This window comes from Lacerta agilis, chromosome Z, assembly GCF_009819535.1.
Source record: "Lacerta agilis isolate rLacAgi1 chromosome Z, rLacAgi1.pri, whole genome shotgun sequence".
In the NCBI taxonomy this organism is placed as follows: Eukaryota; Metazoa; Chordata; class Lepidosauria; order Squamata; family Lacertidae; genus Lacerta; species Lacerta agilis.
Window position 1 is genome coordinate 13,581,851 of NC_046331.1, and position 21,856 is coordinate 13,603,706.

At 43.8% G+C, this 21,856-nt stretch overlaps 1 protein-coding gene across 1 annotated transcript; it reads right to left on the minus strand.

Annotated features, from left to right (window-relative positions):
- Positions 1–586: 586 nt before the first annotated feature.
- On the minus strand, positions 587–21,843 carry STKLD1 (serine/threonine kinase like domain containing 1). The gene is made up of 15 exons (XM_033137431.1): positions 21,751–21,843; positions 21,246–21,361; positions 19,188–19,300; positions 16,089–16,240; positions 15,473–15,603; positions 14,132–14,215; positions 12,614–12,733; positions 11,662–11,802; positions 8,209–8,337; positions 7,011–7,139; positions 4,583–4,711; positions 3,715–3,855; positions 2,830–2,909; positions 844–892; positions 587–744 (listed from the first exon to the last, which is right to left on the minus strand). Exons 1-15 carry the CDS (start codon positions 21,810–21,812, stop codon positions 731–733), a joined length of 1,590 nt encoding a protein of 529 aa, XP_032993322.1. The 5' UTR covers positions 21,813–21,843; the 3' UTR covers positions 587–730.
- Positions 21,844–21,856: the final 13 nt, after the last annotated feature.

The following is a 21,856-nucleotide window of genomic DNA, read 5'->3' on the forward strand; positions in this document are numbered from 1 at the left end:
ATGAATGAATCATTTGAAAGGTGAACAGCTGCAGCAAGCACACCTCTGGCATCAGTTTCGTGAACATACAAAGCTGTCAGAAGTTAAAGAGGAGCCCGGAGCCATTGGCCTGAGTGCCAGAGGAAATCTACATAAACTTCAAAATCTGTGTAAACTTGTATATGTGTAAGCTGGAAGCATAATAAGCCATGAAAATAGAGGCACTTCATGTTTCTGGTGACAACTCTGCTTGTAAACGCTGATAATCGGTTGGCTTACAATTCCTTTCAGGTCACCAGCATCCAGAGAACTAGTTCTGCAGGCAGAAAGGGGAGCTTTAGGCATGATTTTTCACTCTTCGAATAGCAGCGTTCTCCACTGTGTATGGCAAGCTGCTTTTGAAAGGGGTGAGTTTCAAGAGCAAGTAAAATACAGTATATGGATCAGCAAAAATCCCCAAAATTCATTGGATTAGTTAAATATCTGCATCTGAAGCTGAATACCTCTGCAACACCACAGACAAGGGACAAAGTAGATCCCTTGATTGGATTTCCTAATTTTTTAAATAGCATTGACTACCAAACTGAAGGACCACATATTCTCATCAGGTATTCAAATTTATTGACTGTTTTGTAAAACAAGTGTATAGAAGGTTTAAGATTTCCCTGAAATATGGCAGGTTCCTTGAATGCTGTTGCTGACTTACAAATAGTGCAAAGAATCAATCTTCTAGAGTGAGACTTGTATCATTTCAGGCAAGGAGCCCTGCAGGTAGGGGTAAAAGATACATGCTTTAAAGAATACTTCTGAAGATTCAGATCTCTCAAAATAAAGAGCTGACATTTGTGTTTTGATATCATTTACCTTTTTCCTGCAGTTTAAAGAGTGCCTTTTCTGCTAGAGCAACTATTTCCTGGTTGGGGAAATAAGGAAGTTTCAGGTGTCAGTTTTTGTTTCGGTTTTTAAACTTCTTTTCATTAAGGTAGCTCCTTTTTTATGCAAATCCTCCTAGACTCTTTCAGATGTATGCTGTATTCCTTTAAAGCTTGACAATGAAAACTAATGAATGCAATATTGAAGTACTGAATCAAAGGCCACATTTGTACCCAGCATCTAAAGCACAATGGCACCACTTTAAATAGTCATGGCTTCCCCCAAAGAATCCTGGCAAATGCAGTTAGTTAAGTGTGCTGCAAGTTATGAGTCCCCTTTTACTCTCTCAGAGTGGTTCAACAGTCAGTCCCTCTGAAAGGACAATAGGAATATCCTAACAACTCTCAGCACCCTTAACCAGCTACAGTTGCCAGGATTCTTTGGGAAAAGCCAGGGCTGTTTAAAGTGGCACTGTAGTTCTTTAAATACAGGGTGTTTTAAAATGTATCTTAAAAAAAAAAAAGATATGCCGGGGCGTTTTACCCATAGAGGCTAGTGGCGTGGGGCGCCAAGTTCTGGAGGGCGCCAGGGAAGAGGCGGAGGCTGGGTGCGGTGCCTTCCGGCATCAGCTCACCGCCCTCACCCAACTCTGCCATGCCAGCTGAGCCGGGAGGTGCTGCATCCAGCCTCTGCCTCTTCCCCGCCAGAGGAGCTGCCTTCCAGCCACTACCCGCCTCCTCCAGCCCTGCTAGCAGCACCATCATCCCTAAAAAACTCTGGGAAACGTGTGTGTGTGCCAGAGGGAGCTTTGCACAACAGGGCTCGATATGCTTAAGACCTCAGTGGTACCCTGTTTGTTCCTGACACTCTAATTCCTTCACTTGTTTTCTCCTGGACCCAATCCATGAAGCCATTCAGTGATGTAGCATAAGGCAAGATGCTGCTGTATTTCCTTTCTCTTCTCTTGCTGCTTGACATGCTTAGAGAAGGCAAGTGAAGAACTCCCTGGGCTTACTACTGTTTTGTTATATTTCTACACAGCTCTTTGACCATTTAGGGATGGGCCCATGGCTCAGTGGTGTTTAATGATTTTATCTCCCGCCTTTCTCCCAAGTTGGGATTATAAAATGCAAAGTTAATAAAAAAAACTACTTAAAAACCATAGCTAAAATACATCAAAACGTGTAGAAGCAGCAATTAAATTATGTTTGCCCAGACAGCAGCCCAGCAATCAGCATCGTCTGTGCCTGTGTTTGCAAAGGTCTGTCTGAATAGAAATTTCTTAATTTGCCAGTGGAGGGATAAAAAAGGGAGCCACTCTAACCTCTTGGGAGGGAATTCCACAATGTGTGAATATCATGTCACCACTAGCCATGCTGCTGAAGTTGATAAGACCAAGAGAAGGTGCTCGCCTTCTTAGCACCTAGGCAGGTTCATAAGGGGAGTTAAGATCTGTCAGGTACTGGGCCAAAGCCATATAAGTAGACCACCTTGCTTTGAATGCAGAGGGCCCCAGGTTCAATCCCAGCATTTCCAGGTGGGGCTGGGAGAGACCCCCCTGCCTGAAACCTGAAGAGCCACTGCCAAATCAGTATGGACAATACAGAGTTTTGATGGATATCAATGGTATTAACTGTAGCTTCCTGTTTACTAAGTCCCCCAGTTTTCAAAAATAAGCAAAATACACTATTCAGCAGGCTTTACAGGTAAAAAGGTAAGCCCTCCTGAAGGAATGTGAGCCTTAGCAGGTGCACAACATGCCCAAGCCCTGGAGTCAGTCCTATAAGATGTTGACTTTAAACAGCTGAGGAACAGAAGGCAACAAATCCAATCTTTTCAGTTTATTATTTTTAGCCCAGTGGCTTTGTTGTAGGCCAGATGCTATTCTATTATCCCTTCTAAGTAGCTATAGAAAAGGCAGGGCTTCTTACTGAAGCGTCAAGGTTGTCCACTGTAAGCTCTAGCACCCTTGCTTACCAGACTAGATGTAAACCGGTTCTTCATTTCAGTCAGCATCTCAGTAATGTGCTGGGAAACCATCTCCAAAACTATTTCCTCTGTATTTCAAAGAAAGGGAAGAATCAACCCTTGTTATGCAGTGAGCATTACTAATTAATTTCCCTGCCTGTTGTTTGACCTTTTTCAACAATGGTCGCATCCTATGATATCAGACGTGTAGTGGGTAAAGTGCCATAGCTAAGTAATAGAGAATCTGCTCTGCATGCAGAACATGCCAAGTTGAATCCTTACTGCCATCTCCTGGTAGGGCTGGGAGAGACTGCTGTCTGAAGTCATGGAGTGCTTCTGACAGTGTGGACAATACAGAGCTATATAGACCCCAGTAGCCTGACTGGAAGCTGCAACAGCTGCGCTAGTGGAAGCTTGTTATACAGCAAATTGTGTAAGCAGCTTGCTGTAGCCTTGTGCAATCTATTGCCCAATAATGTTCCACTGGCACAAAACATTTTGCCTGTGGAACACATACACCACTAACTGGGTTGTATCCAATGCTAGTCCTGCTCAGAGTAGGTCCATTGAAAGTAATAAACAATTACTTGGGTCCATCGATTTCAGAGGGTCCACTCACTAAGTAAAACTTAGTTGAATATAACCCAGAGACTGGGTGCTACATTTGATACAACCCTTAGTGTTTTAGATTTCTAGTGCACTCCAACCCTCAAGGCTTGGAGTAAAAATTCCTCATTGGGTTTGCTTGTGAGGGAGGTTGGTAATTCATTAACCATTTTCACTTGCTCAAGGCTACCTTGAAAGTCTTTGCTTCCCAAGGCCCAGATCCTTCTCCCCACCCCCTTATTGGTTTGCAGAGCACACAAGCTGAGATTTCAAAGAAGACAGACTTGCCATATTTAAACATCTCGTTAATCAACATGCAAATGTTTTCCACAACTTCAGGGTCCTCACGGTGGAGCTCATAGCAGTCTTTGAGCAGGACAATCCCGTTGCCCTTCTCATCGGTTACTATGAACCGGAAACCACACAACTCTGGAAAAAGGGAGACAGTTTGTTAATCAGACCACCACCAGTCTTCTTCTGCAAACAATCTGTTGCCCACCTGCACTGTGGTGAAAGCTGAACCACTCTGACTTGGGAGTGCTCAGGCACAACCTTGCCATGCTCTGCATCTATTAGCACTGGCTTGTGTTCCTCTGGGTGCCTTAAGAAATAGTTACTGGTAGCATTTGATGGCTTGGCAATGATTGTGTGCGACCACTGATTATTTTCATTAATTGGTTGTTTTAAAATTACACCCCTCCCTAGCAATAAATAAATATCTAGGTATATATTAAAAATGCACCATAAACAAAGCCCGCCATCTGATGTGTAAAATATAATTTAACCTAGACCATCCCAAGTTTGGATGCCTGCAAAAGTTCGGCTTTATGTTCATGTAATCAATAACACAGTAACCAGTCAGCTGTAAATGAGCCTTTGCACCTCTGTCTTTTACCTAGTTGTATGTTCTTTGTCAACATCTCAGGGCGAAATGCCAAACCCCTTTAAGCCATTTCCAAATCTTTCCAAAACATCTACTGGCAACAACTATGTCAACCCTATCCACATCTCACTCATGGAAAGTCCTGTGTGGTTCAATTGCATTATTCTGAATCACTGCACTGGAGCAGCGACTTGCACAGCAGCTCATAGGATTCCACAATGTGCCAAGTAGTGCTGGCCACAATGTTGTCCAAGCCATTATATAGACTATTACCAGATGTCCTCAAGAGGCTTGCCAATGCCAGACAGGCGTTTTTTGCCAGCACTGGCCTTCCAGGATGTTTCCGGAGAGCCTCCAGGATAAGCAAGGAATAGGGTTCATAATTAACTTCATCTATACAACCTGGCAAGGAAAGGGGGGAGGAATCTGGTTAAGCAAATGCCATTTTGATGACTCCCCACCCCCAACTTTGCTCCAAAGATGGGTGAAGAACTGTTAGGTTATGTTGTTCCTGGTCTACATGAAATAATCAGAGAATGGGAATGTACAATATGACTTTGCTCCTTAAATTTTAAAGCTTCTAGCAGCAGGAGATAATTCTTTCTCCATTGATCATCTGCTGACGAATATTTAAGCAATCATTGTGGAATTACTCCACATTGGAGATTCTTCTGGAGTGTGCTTTAGAATGCACAGCTGTTTTGCTTTTTTTTTTTTTTATAAGAATTTATTGGCATTTTTCTATAACAAACATATACCCACACCCACACCTACAATTAAACAAATGCAAAACAGATAAAACAAATACAAACAATGTCAAGCTTTCTTATTGCATCCTTCTAGAAGAAAAAAAATTTTCTAATTCCATATCTTGACTTTTGACTTCCCCTGCCTTTTCACCTTCGAGTTTGTATCCTTGATCTATTTTATAACCATTTCTCCTACAACAAAAAACATTAACTTCAATTGTATAATTACATTCAATTATATCTTCAACATTTACTAAAAATGCATCATCATAATAATACCTCACCATTTAATCTTCTAAATCCATAAACTTAATCCACTTAAATTCACTTTGCTTATACTCCACCTCATAGATCTTCGCAAATCATTCGCATCTAATCTATCTCTTCTATCCTTAAGGTTGCTGCTAGTAACGTAAAAACTTGAAATATCTCCTTTCATGTTCAAATAAAAAATATAACAAAGTGTTGTTGACAGTATTCACCCTCCGATTTCAATTTACCATATCAGGCTACTTAAAGTTTTACTTAATGCTTCACCCCACACCCCCTCTGTCCATTATTCTTCTCCTGATGGCATCAGCACTGAACTTCCATATCTCTTCCCTCTCCAAGCGTCCACAGATCCAGGCACAGTCCAAACCTCTCCTTGCCGCGAGTTCAGAGGTGTCCCTCTCATCATCTCTCAGCTTCTTCGGTTCTTTGTAACATTCCTTTTCTTCTTGTAGATACCTTAATTCTCTGTCCCTGGCCCCCGAGCTCACACCTCGGGGACTGGATATACGAAATCTTAACGTCGCCTTGGGGCTGCCACCCCCAAAAGGCGAATTTCTTCTCCGAAGTAGCTCATTCATTTCACTCCATCTTTGCATCCATCCTCTCAGCTCTTTGGCAAGGCTTTCTTCCAAAGTATCAAAAGTTTTGTTAGCCTCCTCTGTGGGCAATTGGTTCCATTTCAGACCCCCACACAAGGCTTTGACTTTTCTATAAAGCAGTTCCACCTTCAAGGCAGTGAGTCTCTGTTCGTCCGTTAGTCCAGAGTTCAGTGCCAGTTCAAGGACAAAACCCAGCATACTGGCAGAGGAGGAGGAGGCGGGTGTCATATTTCTACTCCCCTCTTTGTTCATCGCCATTTTCCTGAACTGGAGCGCAAATACCGCAACTTTAAAAGGAGATATTTTCCTCTAGTTAACTTCCCAAAAGAAAAGTTTGCCAGTCTCCTGTGTCAATTCTAAATACATTGTAACCAGTTCTGTAGCAGCAATCGCTCAAATTGGTTAGATTCTTGAGCTCGAAGGGAGGGAGGGCAGGCTGCCATTCTCCTTCCCCCCGGATCGTTCCAAAAGCACGATTTCTAATCAAATTCTTTACTCACGAACACCGGGTTCTTTTAGCTCCATTCTTCACAGGTAGAACTTGGACGCTCACCGCGGGCTCTGTCGCCGCATTTGCATCCCGGTTGGGGCATGTCCCCGAAGCCCGGCTCCGTTTGCCCTTCACCCCCACTCCCCCTTTACAGGGGGGGCAAGGGAAGGGTTCAGAGCCTCCGCGGGCGCAGCCGGGGAGCCCAGGGTGCGGGACGCTCTTCCCGCACCCCAACCGGAGCCGCGCGCTGCGGTAGCGCGGCTCCTAACCCCCGGGATGGACAAGGCGCTTCGGACCCGAAGCAGCCTTCGACCACCCGGCGATGGCGTCGCCGCCGGAAGTCCTGTTTTGCATGGATATGTGTGTGTGTCTATGGAGGCCTTTTTTGGGTCTAGCTAATTAGCGCTGCCTTGGATATGGGCACTGGTGGGGAAGATCAATCATGCGGAGCAAGTTGCCCATCATTGCCAATCTTGGTTGAGAAGCGTGCTTGTAAGCTGTACTTTGAAATAATACCCACCATGCCCAGATGGGGGAAGTTAAGCTCCTCTGTCCCACCACTTTGGATGAAGCAGATCTTGGAAGCTCACCGTGGAGAGAAAGAGCCCAGAAAGCACAGCATGCCGCCTCAGCCACTTCCACATCCTCAAGGTGCATGTGAAGGACTATAGACACAATCTCAATAGCATACTTCAGGGGGCTTTCAGCCACGTTGGTTGCTGCATCAACAGAAGAAGGCAATACCGTATGAGATAGCAGCTAGGTGACTGGCTTTTACAGCATACTCCTTCCCTAAAGCTCTTGGGTGGGCAACAGTAAAATGAAGTGAATAAGTAAGCTTGGGGCTGTTAAAGACCTGTGTGCACTGAGGGAAGGCAGAACCAAGGGAACCCAGGCCAGGGAGCACACATGCCATCAGCTCTCAGCTGGCGTGAATGGATACCATCAGTCTTCGTTATCTATAATGTTTAAACTGGCCACTTAATACTGAGCTAGGTTCAATGTTCTTGTATTAATTTACAAAGACCTGAACAAATTAGGCCTATGGTACCTCAGGAGTCGCCTGAACCCTTCAATCTCAGCTTGATCACTGGGATGATCTGCAGGGGCATCAATGATTGCCAAATGAGCCTCAACAACGGGGGGACAACAAGAAACCAAGCCTATAGTGTCACTGGGCCAATTCTGTAGAATATTCTGTGACAATAGAGATTCAGCAGGTGCCTTGTGTTTCAATTTTTAAACACCTGCTGAAAATGTTTGTATTACACCAGGCCTAGGCAGGCAATTAAGAATATATCCTTCAACAATGGTTAACTGATGTCTGTTTTTAACTTTTTATGGTTCTTATTGTATAGTTTTATATTTTTACTGCTGTAATGCACTTTTTTAATGACACGATGGTATACAAATATTTGTATAAATAAATATATAAACCCAATAAATAAATAATAAGAAAAATATGTTTAAACACACCCTATCTTTCCATATTTACTTGAAAACCCAATGTAATTTAGGCAATGGATTAGAATGAGCAGATGAAAAACAGAGCAAGTTTTTTTTTATATAAAAAAGGAGGGGAGCCTTGAAAATGAAAGAGTCAGGTGCAACAAAGGCCCAAGAAAAGCCCTTTAAGCAGATCTGCTCCCTTGCTTCTGCTTTTACTCAGGGCACACAAGTTATGACCACCAACATTTTCTGCCAGAGAGATCTGAGCAAGTCAACAAATTTAGGAAGCGTTTTTCCCAACTGCAGAAGCCAACACGTGTTGCACATACACATACCTACCATGTATTACCAGACTCCAAATAACCCCACAGCAAGCAAGGCAGATCTCTTTGTTCTGGGCATAGTTATCCAGAATGGTCAGGATGTCTGAGAAGACACCAACTTTCCTCAGGGTCTGAGCCGCAACTTCTGAGAAGCAAAGGGGAAAGCATTTTAATGGACAGTGGCTGTAACTGCACAAAGTTATTTTTTGCACTCAGCGAATTGATGACAGCATGAAATGTGAGTGTTTTAAAAACATAACAAAAGAAATAGATCCTAATGTTATTTGACCATAACATAAGGCTTTCCGCCTTTTCCTGTTCTATCTACTTCAGCAGTTCCCAAACCTTTCTTTATCCCCATAGAACACTTGAAAATTGTGCAGGAGCTTAGTGGATTACTTAATGAATTTCTGTCTATAGTGGCCACTATAATGCTGCTGTACATGCTAGATGCTGTATGGTGTTTATTACTTCCTTTAATTTATTATCTATTGCATTTTAATTGTATACCATAAAATTCAAATTGCAATACAATAAAACACAGTGCTAAGAAATAAAAATGGCAATTAAAATGCAATTAAAAATAAACATGAATACTGAATGTGATGGATGTGCCCTCTTCTGCCTTCAACCACAAATCCACAAGCATATGGAGGACTATCTGAATGAATTGGCCACAGCTTGGGAGTGCCTGACCTAGTTATATTTTTTAAATTGCTAACACCCAATAACTTTATACACACACCTTTTTTCTGAGACTGGAATTTGAATAGAGGAAGGTTCAAGACCAAGTAATATCTCTATCCATTGACTCAGTTCCATGGAAGCGAAAATGCCAGTTAATTTATATTTATTTATTTTAATTTTAATTTCTATACCGCCGTTCATCTGAGGATCATAGGGCAGTTTACAATATAAAACACAAAAATACATAATATACTGTATTAACAAACAAAACATATACCCTCCCCGTTTAGATGGTCACATTTTAAAAGGCCTGGGAGGAAAAGGAATGTTTTTGCCTGGCATCTAAAGTTATATAACAAAGGCACCAGACTAGCCTCCCTGTGGAGAGCATTCCACAAATGGTGAGCTATCACAGAAAAAGCCTGTTCTCATGTTGCCACCCTCCATACCTCTTGTAGGGGCACACAAAGGGGCACATGAAGAAGCACCATAGATGATAATCACAGGTTCTGGGTCAGTTCATATGGGGAGAGGTGGTCCTTGAGATAATTGCAATTCTAAGTCATTTGAGGCATTTTAGGTCAAGCCAATGCTTTGAATTGGATCTGGAAACTGAATAGCAGACAGTGCAGATAGGGCAGGATTGGCTCAAACTGTCTTGCCCTGGTGAGCAAGCTGGCTGCTGAATTCTGCACCAGCTAAACTTTCTGAACTGTCTTCAGAGGCAGCCCTACATACAACACATTGCAGTAATCTAACCTAAAGTTTACCAGACACAGGCGACAGAAGTTAAGCTATCCCTGTCTAGACAGGGGCACAGCTGGGTCACCTGCCAAAGCTAATGGAAGGAATTCTGTACCATCGAGACCACCTGAGCATCAACCAACATATTCAGAAGTACTCCCAAGCTGTGTACCAGTTCCTTCAGAGGCAATGTAACATGATCAAGAGCAGGCAACCTCTGATTCATCTGATCTAGTGAACCACCCACTATGCCTCAGTCTTATCTGGATTGAGCTTCAGCTTATTGGCTCTCATCCAGTCCATTACCCAGGCAAGTTAAGTTATTTGGCTTTCTTTCCCCAGTATGAAGAGAAATGGGGGCTTTGGCAGAGTCCTCCATAGAAGCATCACAGCTACTGACTCTCATTGGTCTGTATCTTGCCTCACATAAGGCAGGGGTGGGGAGCCTCAGGCCTGTGGTGCAGATGCGGCCCTCCAAGCATTTCTATTTGGCCCCTGGGGTTCTCCCCAGGCCACACCCCTCACCAGCCCTGCGTTGCACCCTCCCTGAGTATTTTTGTCTGGCTGGAATGTGCCCTTGGAACTCTGATAATGCTTCTAGCATGCTTGGATGAAAGCTGGAGAAACGTTTGTGTGTTTGTGTAGAAATGCTGCCCCTGTTCACAGCATCTGCCACCAGTATATGGCCCCCAGAAGGCAAAGCAGCCCTCAGGCTAAAAAAAGGTTCCTCACTCTAGACATATCGTATGTGCAGCTGAGATTTCCAACTAAGGGCCTGTCCATACTTCCACAGGTCAGACCAGTGTGCTTTCTAGGAATGGGTCCAAGTGGTTTTCAATTTGCCCCACCACTTTCATCAGGAAAACCCGCTCTTTACTACTGAATCAGAGCAAACATCAATCCACAGAAAAGCCAATTGACGTTTGCTCCGATTCAGCAGTAAAGAGTGTGTTTTACCAGTAGAAAGTGGTGGGGAAAGCAGAAGCATGTTCCAAGCCCTAAGCATCTGTTGCTGTTTACACAGGGGTGTGGAGTACTTTAAAATGCCCTTTGCCTCTTTCTTGGCTCAAGTGAGAGTCCTCTAGCTGTTCATCCCTTAAGCCACTAGCTGTTCATCCCTAAAACAAAAAAAAGCTGCCTTCTCAATGTTACCATCAAGGCAGACTTTGAGAAAGCAGCTCAGGTCCCCTGAGCAAGAGGGTCCCCAAACATAGCAGGGCTGGCTGTGTCTACATTTTGTAATGAGTGAAATAACACATGTTGCTATCCTGGGCTTTGTCAGCAAACACTGATCATATACACACCATATATTTAAAGCACAGGACTTCCCAAAAAGGATCCTGGGAAGTAGAACTCTTTACAAAATCACAGAATTGTAGAGTTGGAAGGGACCACAAGGATCATTTAGTCCAAACCCCTGCAATGCAGAAATATTTTGCCCAACATGGATGATGATGATGATAATGATAATAATAACAATAATTTATTATTTATACCCCGCCCATCTGGCTGGATTTCCCCAGCCACTCTGGACAGCTTCCAACAAAATATTAAAATACAGTAATCCATCAAACATTAAAAGCTTCCCTAAACAGGGCTGCCTTCAGATGTCTTCTAAAAGTCTGGTAGATGTTGTTCTCTTTGACATCTGGTGGGAGGGCATTCCACAGGGCAGGTACCACTCCCGAGAAGGCCCTCTGCCTGGTTTCCTGTAACTTGTCTTCTTTCAGTGAGGGAACCAACAGAAGGCCCTCAGCACTGGACCTCAGTGTCCAGGCAGAATGATTGGGGTGGAGACGCTCCTTCAGGTATACGGACCAAGGCAAACTAAAATTCCAAGGATTCTTTGGGGGGAAGCCATGACTGTTAAAAGTCCTGTAAATGTGCTTTAAATATATAGTGTGAGTGCAACCATTATTCCATTATTTACCAGGATCCAGGACCAAGCTCACCAATGCTTTATGGAGTAAAAGCAGAGTTACAGTGTTAAACAGGATACCGCTTTGAACTAGGACAGCATCTGGTCTTTTGTACCCACCATTAGTTGACATCATCATGAACAATGTGCAAATCATCCAGATCAACTCTTCGTTGTTGAAATGAGTTCTCATGGAGGCTAACAGGCAATCGAGTATGTTTTCAGAGGCTAGGAATTCAACATTCAGGTTCTGCCTCATGACTGCCAAAAGCAGAACATAAAGCAAGGAGGCATCAGTTGCTTTAGATGCTCATTCCAACATCTCATCACAAAGTTGCCAATAAAAGAGTGATGGTGACTGGTGCCTATTAGGACAAGGTGTAAGGCAAGGAGGCCAACAATAGGGGGAGCCAGGGCCAATGACAAGCAGTCAACTCATTCCATCTGCCTCCATGCTGAATTTGGTAATTTCTTATAAACCACTTATTATAATCAAACAGTATGTATGTTTTGTTAAATAAAGAAAAGGGCAACACTCAGACTAAGAAGGAAGTTGCTGTCAGACAGGGCCACCCCCTGGGGCATATCAGAAGAAGGAAAGGCAGGTGGGGGCTAGCTGAAGGCAGATTGAAGTTGGTGGTGCACTGCTCCATTTGTCACAATGGGCCAGCCTCCACTGCAAAGAGAACATCTCTTGCTACATAGACACAAGACTAGATTCAGGAACAGTCTCTGGCCTGGTTCACACATAATACTAAACCATAGCCAATGTTAACCATAGTGAAAGCTGAGGTGTCTGGCAGATGAGCACTTAAACTTTTCCATTAAAGAGACACAAATCAGAAGAGCCACTTTGTAGCTTTGGGGCAAGTCAACATCTAACACCTAAAAAAAGAGGTCAAAGAACATGGTAAGAAGTAGATTAAAGTAAATTCAACTTAGGTGAAAGAAGATGATAAGAACAGCAAGACACTTTGCCAATAATTTGAGACCTCCAAGTATAGGGTAGTATATAAATCAAATCAAATCAAATCAAAGAATAATTGGTAAGGAACTCAAACATTGCTCTTACCTCTGCTAGTGAACTCAAGCAGCAAAGAATATCCAGCTAACTGTACCTCAGGAGAATCAATGTGATTCTTCATTGCAGAGGTAACAAGCTCCATTAATCCAAAGAAGACTTTTAGATTGGCTGTGGGGAAGAAACAGCAGTTATTATTATTTTTTTAATCTGTTACTGCTCTTCCTTTATAGTTTAATTTTTTTTTAATTTTCTTGGCATGGACGCTGGGAAATGCAGATATGTGCACAGAGGATGAAGGCCTACAGCACTTCTTCATTAGGGGTTGCCACTTTGCCGTATGGAATCTCTGGGGTCTAGGAGCAGGCTTAGTTGACAGGCATGCAGTGACTATTAGCGTGGCTGCAGAACTTACAAGGTACCACATAGCAGCTGCATAAGGCTGGCAAAGCTGCTTTCTGAAGGAACTGACTATATGACTGAGTTACCCCATGGGGAACATTGATGCACAGCCAATCCAGCCAAGTCTAACCAGGATGGTGACTTCAAATCTGTTTTCTGTATAGATTGGCTGTACAATGAAGTTCCTGATCACACAGCCAATCCAGACGCGTCTTTTCCTCCCCCCCATGTCACATATGGCATCAGGTATGGGGCATGGGTGTGGTTTGGGAGCAGGGCCGTCTCGTCATAGGGCCTGGGAGGCCCAGGGCGCCAGGGCGCCGGGCCCCCCAGGGCGCTGGGCCCCCCAGGGGCGCCCCCACGAGCCGGCGTGCATACCGGGCGCCCCCTCCCCAACCCGCCCCCGCCCCCATGGGTGGGCGGGTGTTTGCGTGCCGGCTGCAAGCCGCCCGCCCTCCGGAACCCCAGCTGCAGCGCTGGGAAGGGCGTGCAAAGCCCCGCACCGCTCCAGCGCCACGCCCCTCATCCCCCGCTCGCCCACCCCCCCTCCCAAGGGGCGGCCAGTGCGGGAGGGAGGCGGGCAGAGAGGTGGCACGCCGGGGGCGCTGAGGGATCGTTGCGCCACGGCGGCCGATCCCTTTAAGACGGCCCTGTTTGGGAGGAAAGTGGCCACCTACAGTTCAAAACTTCCCCACCTCTAATGTAGCTGATCTCCTTAATCACTCATGGTTCTTTCCCAGTCCTTGAAATGTTGCTGGAAATGCAGCAAATCCCACCCCACTGGTAGGAGCTATGGCACATGCAACTAGCACGATGCCCCACTCTTATGACCAAGATAAGCCTTTCCCATCCAGTTTGGCTCTGAACATCCCCCTCCAAACAGAAGTAACATGCCCAGGGCTTTTTTCAGCTGGAACTCACTGGAATGAGAATGAGGGAGGTGTTCATGGTGAGTTCCAGCACCTTTTTCTACAAAAATAGCACTGTTAATGCCTATATTACAAGTATAGCAGGGGCAGGCAGGAGAAATCTCCACATTTGCACTCTCTTTGGGAAGGATTCCATCACTCTGCTATCCCACTCTGACTCATGCTCCTTATCCTCATGGAACCCCGTGCATCAGTTTATGAGTATCCAATGAGAGACAGCAGCACAGTCAAAGCGTACCCTTTCCTTCTTTCAAGAGGACAGTTAGACGCTCAATGCTCTTTTCTTGAGCTTCCTCTATGTCCTGGTAAGACAGCATGAATTCTGCAAGAGACAAAACAGTAACACCTTTCTGTGAAATCTCTCTCTCTCTCTCTCTCTCACACACACACACACAGAGACAGAGACAGAGACAGAGAGAGAGAGAGAGAGAGAGAGAAAGAGAGAATATACACAGAATTGTATTCTGTGCTAATCCTACTCAGAGGAGAATCACTGAAATTAATGGACCTAAATTAGCTGTATGACTGGTAGCACTAGCATTGGATACAGCTCATTGTTCTTCAAATACCCTAATAAATGCCTATCAATGTGCATGGGTTAATGTTTTCTGATAATAGCAGCATATCATACCCATGGCTTGTCCAATATTAATCCTACTCAAAGTAGATCCATTAAAATTAATGTCACAATGAATTTAGGATTATTTATTTCATGGGTCCAACTCTGAGTAGAACACAGTTGGATGCAACTATATGTCCACAGTCTTCCTACACACTTTACTGGGAATACATGCCCCCAGTTTCAGTATGCCTACTCTCAGAGTATGACTAACACTGGATACAAACCCATTGCATTTAAGGGCATGAAGTATCAACTGCAAATCCCTGGATTAAGCCTTAGTTTAGCCACACCCTTACGAGACAGCTTGTGGATACCTTGAATGCAGAACATTTTCTCTCACTAACCCATCTGCCTAAAACAAAAGGATTATGTGGGGTTTTAATGGTTTCAGATTATCTGCATGTTTCTGTCATTGGATGTAAAGAAGAAGGGGTTCAAGGCAACAATAAGATAGGGACTGTGTTTGGAAGTGGGGATGAATTTGAGAGTCAAATGCAGCCCACGACAAACACCCCCTTATATATTAAGGTAAAGATAAAGGGACCCCTGACCATTAGGTCCAGTCGTGTCTGTCTCTGGGGTTGCGGCGCTCATCTCGCATTACTGGCCGAGGAAGCCGGCATAAAGCTTCCGGGTCATGTGGCCAGCATGACAAAGCCGCTTCTGGTGAACCAGAGCAGCGCACGGAAACGCCGTTTACCTTCCCGCTGGAGCGGTACCTATTTATCTACTTGCACTTTTGACGTGCTTTCGAACTGCTAGGTTGGCAGGAGCTGGGACCGAGCAACGGGAGCTCACCCCGTCGTGGGGATTCGAACCGCCGACCTTCTGATCAGCAAGCCCTAGGCTCTGTGGTTTAACCCATACCGCCACCTGTGTCCCCCTCATATATTACATTTTTTCATATTCCCAAGAAAGCTACAAGCCTCTGTTTCAGAGCTGCTTTTCCAGCATTACCTAGAATAGTTGGGATCCCACCGTTGAGTATTAAGTCCAGTAATCCTGGAGGCAGAGGTTTCTTCACCTTTACTAAGGGTGACCCAGCAAGAATCAGGCATTCTCTGATAAATGCATTGTCAGTCAGCTCCCTAAAGTAGCAAGAGAAATGGAGTGGGGAATCAATTAGTTTAGTTTAAAATATGTACATTGTGTTGAGGGTCTAATTTGGGCTGAAAAGTGAGTTAGAAATGTAAAATAAGCAAAATAAAGGGGAGGGTTTATTTGTTAAAGTTGGGCATTCATTTTGAGGGATCCTGAATCCCCTTTGAGATTGTGCATAAACCATTAAGTTTAACCAACTACCGTCTCTTTCAGTGAACAATGACAGTAACTTCAATAGAGTTAAATCCACACCACACATTTTTTTAAAGTCCATTTAAAGCCCATGGCTTTCCCAAAGAATCCTGAGAACTGTAGTTTGTTAAGAGTAAAGGGCATTGTTGTAGGAGGGGTAAACTACAATTCCAAGGATTCTTTGAAGGAAGCTGTGACTACTAAAGTGGTATAAATGTCCTTTAAATGCATTGTATGGGTTACTGGGTGGAGCAAGGGAGAAAACAAACCCAGGACTGACCCTGATGTGGGCCTCATTGTTGGATCAATCTTCAGCATCATTTGCAAAAGAGAAGACAAAGGTGTATCCACCTGCTTTATAGTTATTAGGGCTTCTTCCAGGTGACTGCTATTCTCCTTAATGTTACGCAGCAATGAAACTGGATCTTTCACCTAAAAAGAAACTCATGCAAATACACAAAAAGAGCACATAACAAAATCTGCGCATGTTTTTTCTTTACAGACTCATTGTAGCAGAGTGGTTTATAGTATAGCTGCTGTTCTGAGCATCTTTGGGAGGAACAGTGGGACAAAAATGTAACCAATAATAATATGTGTGAGTGCTGGTTGGTGCCCATGGGGACTGTTGGAGCAGAAGGCACTCACACTTATATTATTAGTGGAGCCAGAACCAATGACATTAGTTCTAGAATGGCAGAACTGAGACTTGAGGAGGCTACTGGCAGCCAGAGCTGTCCTTTGCATTGGTTGCAAGTAGGAAGGAAGGCAGGTAGAAGGGGGTTGGCTGAAGGCAGCGAGGAGGTAGGGCAGTGTTCCACTTGCCTTAATAGACCAGCCTTCATCCGCAGACCCCCTAACTCTTCATACACCAGAGGAGGAATATCGAAAGTGAGCATGGGTTGTTCCTAATTCAAATGATGGAAGTGACCTTGCCAACTGGCAAAGCCTTTGAACATTTTTATTGCTTCTAAAGGTTCTGCTTTCTTTCACTTCTGGTTTATCACTAAAGTACAGAAAGAAATAGGTCCACAGGAGGGTTACACTACCTGTAAAGACATACCCTAAGTGGTGTCCAAACTTTTTTCAAAGAGGGCCAGATTTGTTGAGCTTTTTATGATTTTACCCCAGATTTGTTGAACTTTTTTAGGGTTGAAGTTGTTGAGCTGTTTTTAGGGTTGAAGTTGTTGAGCTTTCTTTAGGATTTTACCCCAGGAAATAAACTGCCATAGGGGCGGATTAAACTGAACGGCAGGCAAGATTAGGCCCCCAAAACGGACTTTAGACATGCCTGCCCTAAGAGCACCTTAATTTGCTTGCAGGACTACAGCTGCCAGAGCTACTTAGCAGGAAGCTATGCCACTGGCACCAGAAAGGCATGATCCAGCCCATGCTAAGCACTTTTAAGTAAAATTTGCTTCAAGGTGAGAAGGAAACAAGGGCCTGTTTCTCCCATGATAATCAAAAGTAGTTAACTTTCACTTATCAGAACTGAAGTTTGTAGTGAAATGTCCAATGGTTTCCCCTTTTCCACACCCAAGATGAGTAACCAGCATGCTGAGGTGCTCAATTCAATATTGTGAAGGCTTGAGTGATAAGAAGAATCTGCTCGGTCAGGCTAGTGGCCCATCTAGTCCAGCATCCTCTTCTCTCAGTGGCCAACCAGATGCTCCCATGGGAGGCCTACAAGCCAGACACGAGTGCAACACTCTTCCTTCCTGTGGTTTCCAGCAACTGGTATTCAGAAGCAGTGGCAAAGCTAGCCACTCAGGTGCCCAGGGCAGCACGCGTGCATTGCATCCGGGGGTGAGGTGAGCCACCCATGGGGGCAAGGTGAGCCGGGGCAGGGCGCACTGCGCGGAACCTCGCCACTGCCTCATCCTCAGCTGTAGGGTGGAAGCCTGAGGGGGAGATGGTGGGCAGATGCAAGCCCCACACTGCCGTTTCAGGCAGAACAGATGGCCTGCAGGCACCCGAGTCACTGTGTCGCTCCCAGAAGAGACATGTGGCTCGGGCGCGCTGCAGGCCCTGCAGTAAGTGCCACCCCCTCGTTCAGAAGCATACTGCCTGACAGTGGAAGTACCTCCAAGCTCTATACATACACACATCCAAGGGTTCCAGAAACTCATCCAGGGTCATGTGTCCGTTGGAAGTTCAGAAATGGCAGAGGCAGTAGAGTTTTAAGATATATGAGTGTAACCTCTAGCCTTCAACAGAGGGGTCCACAGCAACAGCACCCCAAGATGCAGTGCCAGCTTATCCTAATGGCAGCATCATCAACATCTTTTTTGCTCTGCAGGGCACATACAAGCATACTTTCTTCTCTACTTCCTGGTACTATCTCCCCTAATTCTGCTGTTTCCGAAATTAAGCCCCCTTTATTCATTTGTATTCTAATATTCAGTTCTTTTGATGCTTTGACCTCATCAACACTTGTTGATTGACTAGGATTAAGGTAAAAGGTAAAGGACCCCTGAATAGTTAAGTTCAGTCAAAGGTGACTATGGTGTTGCAATGCTCATCTCGCTTTCAGGCCGAGGAGCCAGCGTTTGTCCACAGACAACTTTCTGGGTCATGTGGCCAGCATGACTAAACCACTTCTGGCACATGACACCTTGATGGAAACCAGAGCACACGGAAACACCATTTACCTTCCTGCTGCAGCAATATCTATTTAACTACTTGCACTGGTATGCTTTTGAACTGCTAGGTTGGCAGGAGCTGGGACAGAGCAACAGGAGCTCACCCTGTCAGGGATTTGAACTGCTGACCTTCTGGATCAGCAAGCTCAAGAGGCTCAGTGGTTTAGAACACAGTGCCACCTGAGCCCCTATACTAGGATTAATGGCTAGTACACACTTAGGATGTTTACCTAGGTTAATTGAATTTTCAAATGCTAATTGATAATGCTCATATGTAAGGCCACACACATATTCCAATACACATGGATCTTGATTACATTCTCAAGGCCTTATATTTATGTGTTTACACATATATGCTAATTAAACACCTCAAACCTGTTACATTAACCCATTCTAATACACACTGAGACCGTCTTATAATATATCCCAGTTATAACATACAAGTTATAATCGAATCCTATTATTTACCAAATCTAATCATTTAGCACAATATATCTATTATCATATACATAACAGAGGGAGGTACAATTGATATCTATATCTATCGTAGGCATCTCCAATGTTGGAGGCAGCATGCTTCTGGATACCAGTTGACGATAACTCTTATATATACAGTATACTGTTGTTAGGTTTCTGAATATCAGTCACTGAAAACCGCATGCAGTGTGTATTTAATGTAACTATCTCTCTCAAGAGCCAACTCTGAACACCTTCACAGTACGGTTAAAGGGGAAATGTACTTTCACGCAGGAGATCATGTCGAGAAGAATACAGCCAAGAGACCAGATGTCAGATTTGTCACTGAAAGAAAATTTGAGTGCCTCTGGAGCCATCCAGGATTTGAAAGGAGGATCTGTTGGAAGAAAAGCCAGGGGTGTGATTTATTTGTTTATTTTTATCCCTTGTAACTTTTCCTTTGTAACCAAGAGTAACATCTCTTTGGAGGTAGAACAATATTCCATCAGAAGGCAACTGAATACAAATTTTTGTTTTGTAAATGTTTTCTAGCTAGATGGGGAGGGGGGAGGTCTGTGCTTTATGTGTTAATGTTAATTTTGTTCAATTTTTAAACCTATCCTCAGTCTCTGCTTTGTACCGTTTTTGTGATATGTTTGTAAATCACCTTGAGATGTTTATAAAAGACAATTCATACATTTAATAAACTGAAGAGCCAGTGTGGCATGGTAGTTAGAGTGCCAGACTAGAACATGATAGATAGATCCCCACTCGGCCATAAAGCTCCCCAGCTGACCCTTGGCCAGTCACTGCCTCTCAGCCTAATCTACCTTCCAGGGTTGTTGTGGGGATTAAATGAGGAGGGGGAGAACCATGTACCCCATGTTGTGTTCCTTGGACAAAAAGCTGGCCTATAAATGCAACGAAATAAATAAAGATAGTTGTTTTCAAGCTTTCCACATTCAGAGAACCATTACTACACCTTAATTGTAAAAGAACCCGCAAAACATTCTAAGGATACCATTAAGTTTGCATGGGGCACTGTGGAGGTCTGTCAGTTTGTTTCTGGGCCTTATTTAAGGTGCCCATGGTAGTGTTTAAAGCCCTGGTAGTGTTTAGGCCCCAAATATTTGGAAGACTGCCTCCTTCCCTACTAGTCCTTCCTGGGCAGTGCTTCCCCCCCCTAAAAATGTTTTGGGGTACTCTCATTTTCCTACTCATATTGAAATACTGCCCCTCAATGAGGCCAAACTTACGATTCACAAAATGTTTGGGGGTATGTGTCCCCCAGAAAAAAGCACTGCTCCTGGGTACTAAAATCAGTAAAGCGGGGGACCCTCTTGGTAGTCCTCATAAATGTGGGGTGGTGTTGGCCTAGAAGAGCAGTCCCCTAGGTTGTGAAACTCCCTCCCCACAGAGATTTATTTGCCATGCTCATTATAAAGCTTTCAGGGAATGGTGAACATGAGCCTCTGTACTCTGACCTTTTGACACCTAACATGTGTATTTTCAGGACCCACCCTATTCCTTTAACTGCAATTTGTTTTAATGGTCTTTAATGCTGACCTTTATATCGTTAAAACCTTGCTTGTGAAGGGACAGGTAATAATAATAATGTCACTGTAACTTAGGGTTGCCATATTTTGAAGGGCAAAAAAGAGGACTCATCTGCTGACTTTTCACTATGGATCCCTATGACAACTCTCATTTTACATACCTTTGATAAAGAGAATGTGTCCTGGTAAAAGAGGACAACCTAACATGTTGCTTCACATGAGGTGACAGAACAGCTTAAAACAGGGATAGGAAGTGTGGCCCTCTATATATGTTGTTGGAACTTCCTTCAAGTCTCAGAATAGACCCATTTAAATTAATAAGTTGGTCATTTCAGTTAATTTCAACGACTTTCCTCTGAATAGGATTAAAACTGGATACAACCCATTGTAACGTACTGGATGTGAGTATGTTCTGACAATATGAGCACATGTCTATTGCACTGAGACTCACTAACCATCCACACCATACATTTGATGTACATTTAAAGCATGTGGCTTCCCCCAAAGAATTTTGGGAAATTCTAATTTAGGTGTTGGGAATTGCAGCTCTGTGAACTACAATTCCCAAGGTTCATTGGGGGAAGTATTGCACTTTAAATGTATAGTGTGGACCACTCCACATACATGTCAAACTACCATTACTAAACTACATATACTTTAACGTTCTTCTAGATGCCAACAATGTCATGTCATAAGGAAATATTTTCTCTTTGACCTTATATTTTCAAAACCCCCATAGTCTTTCTGAAGAACAAGGCTGCTGAAAAGATAACAAAACATTGCTACCTTCTTCCACCCTAATCTTCCATTTCATCTCATCATTCATGAGGGTTTCCGTGCTGAAATCACCAAGCACGAAAGATGCCTTGTTGTCTAAAAGGATGTTGGATGGTTTGAGGTTTCTGAAACACATCAGAGTTGTTTTTACAGCATGTTGAAACAGAGTTGCAGCCATGTTAAGAGTTTGTTAAAAGACCGTAGGCTTTTGTTATGTACTAAGCTTGGATCCTAGAACAATAGGCTGGTAGGATCATAGAATGCAACAATTGCTTGGCCTGCAGGAGAAGACCAATCAGGCTCCAGGAGGGAAGCAGAATCAGCCAATCAGACAGGACTCATTGTGTAAATAATGTATATAAAAGCCTGAGGTTTGGGGGGAATTCAATCACTGTTTTACAAGCTGCAATAAAGAGCATAAAATCACTGCAGGACTCTGAGTATATTTCAGTTTTGCACTACAAACTACTGTAGATAAATAACAAAACAATATTTTGAAAAACTGACACCTCACCTGTGAAAAATGGTTTGTTTGTGGATGTAAACTAAAGCATCCACCATCTGCCCCAGAAACATTTTAATCACCTATGGAAAGAAATATATGAAATGATGAGGACATA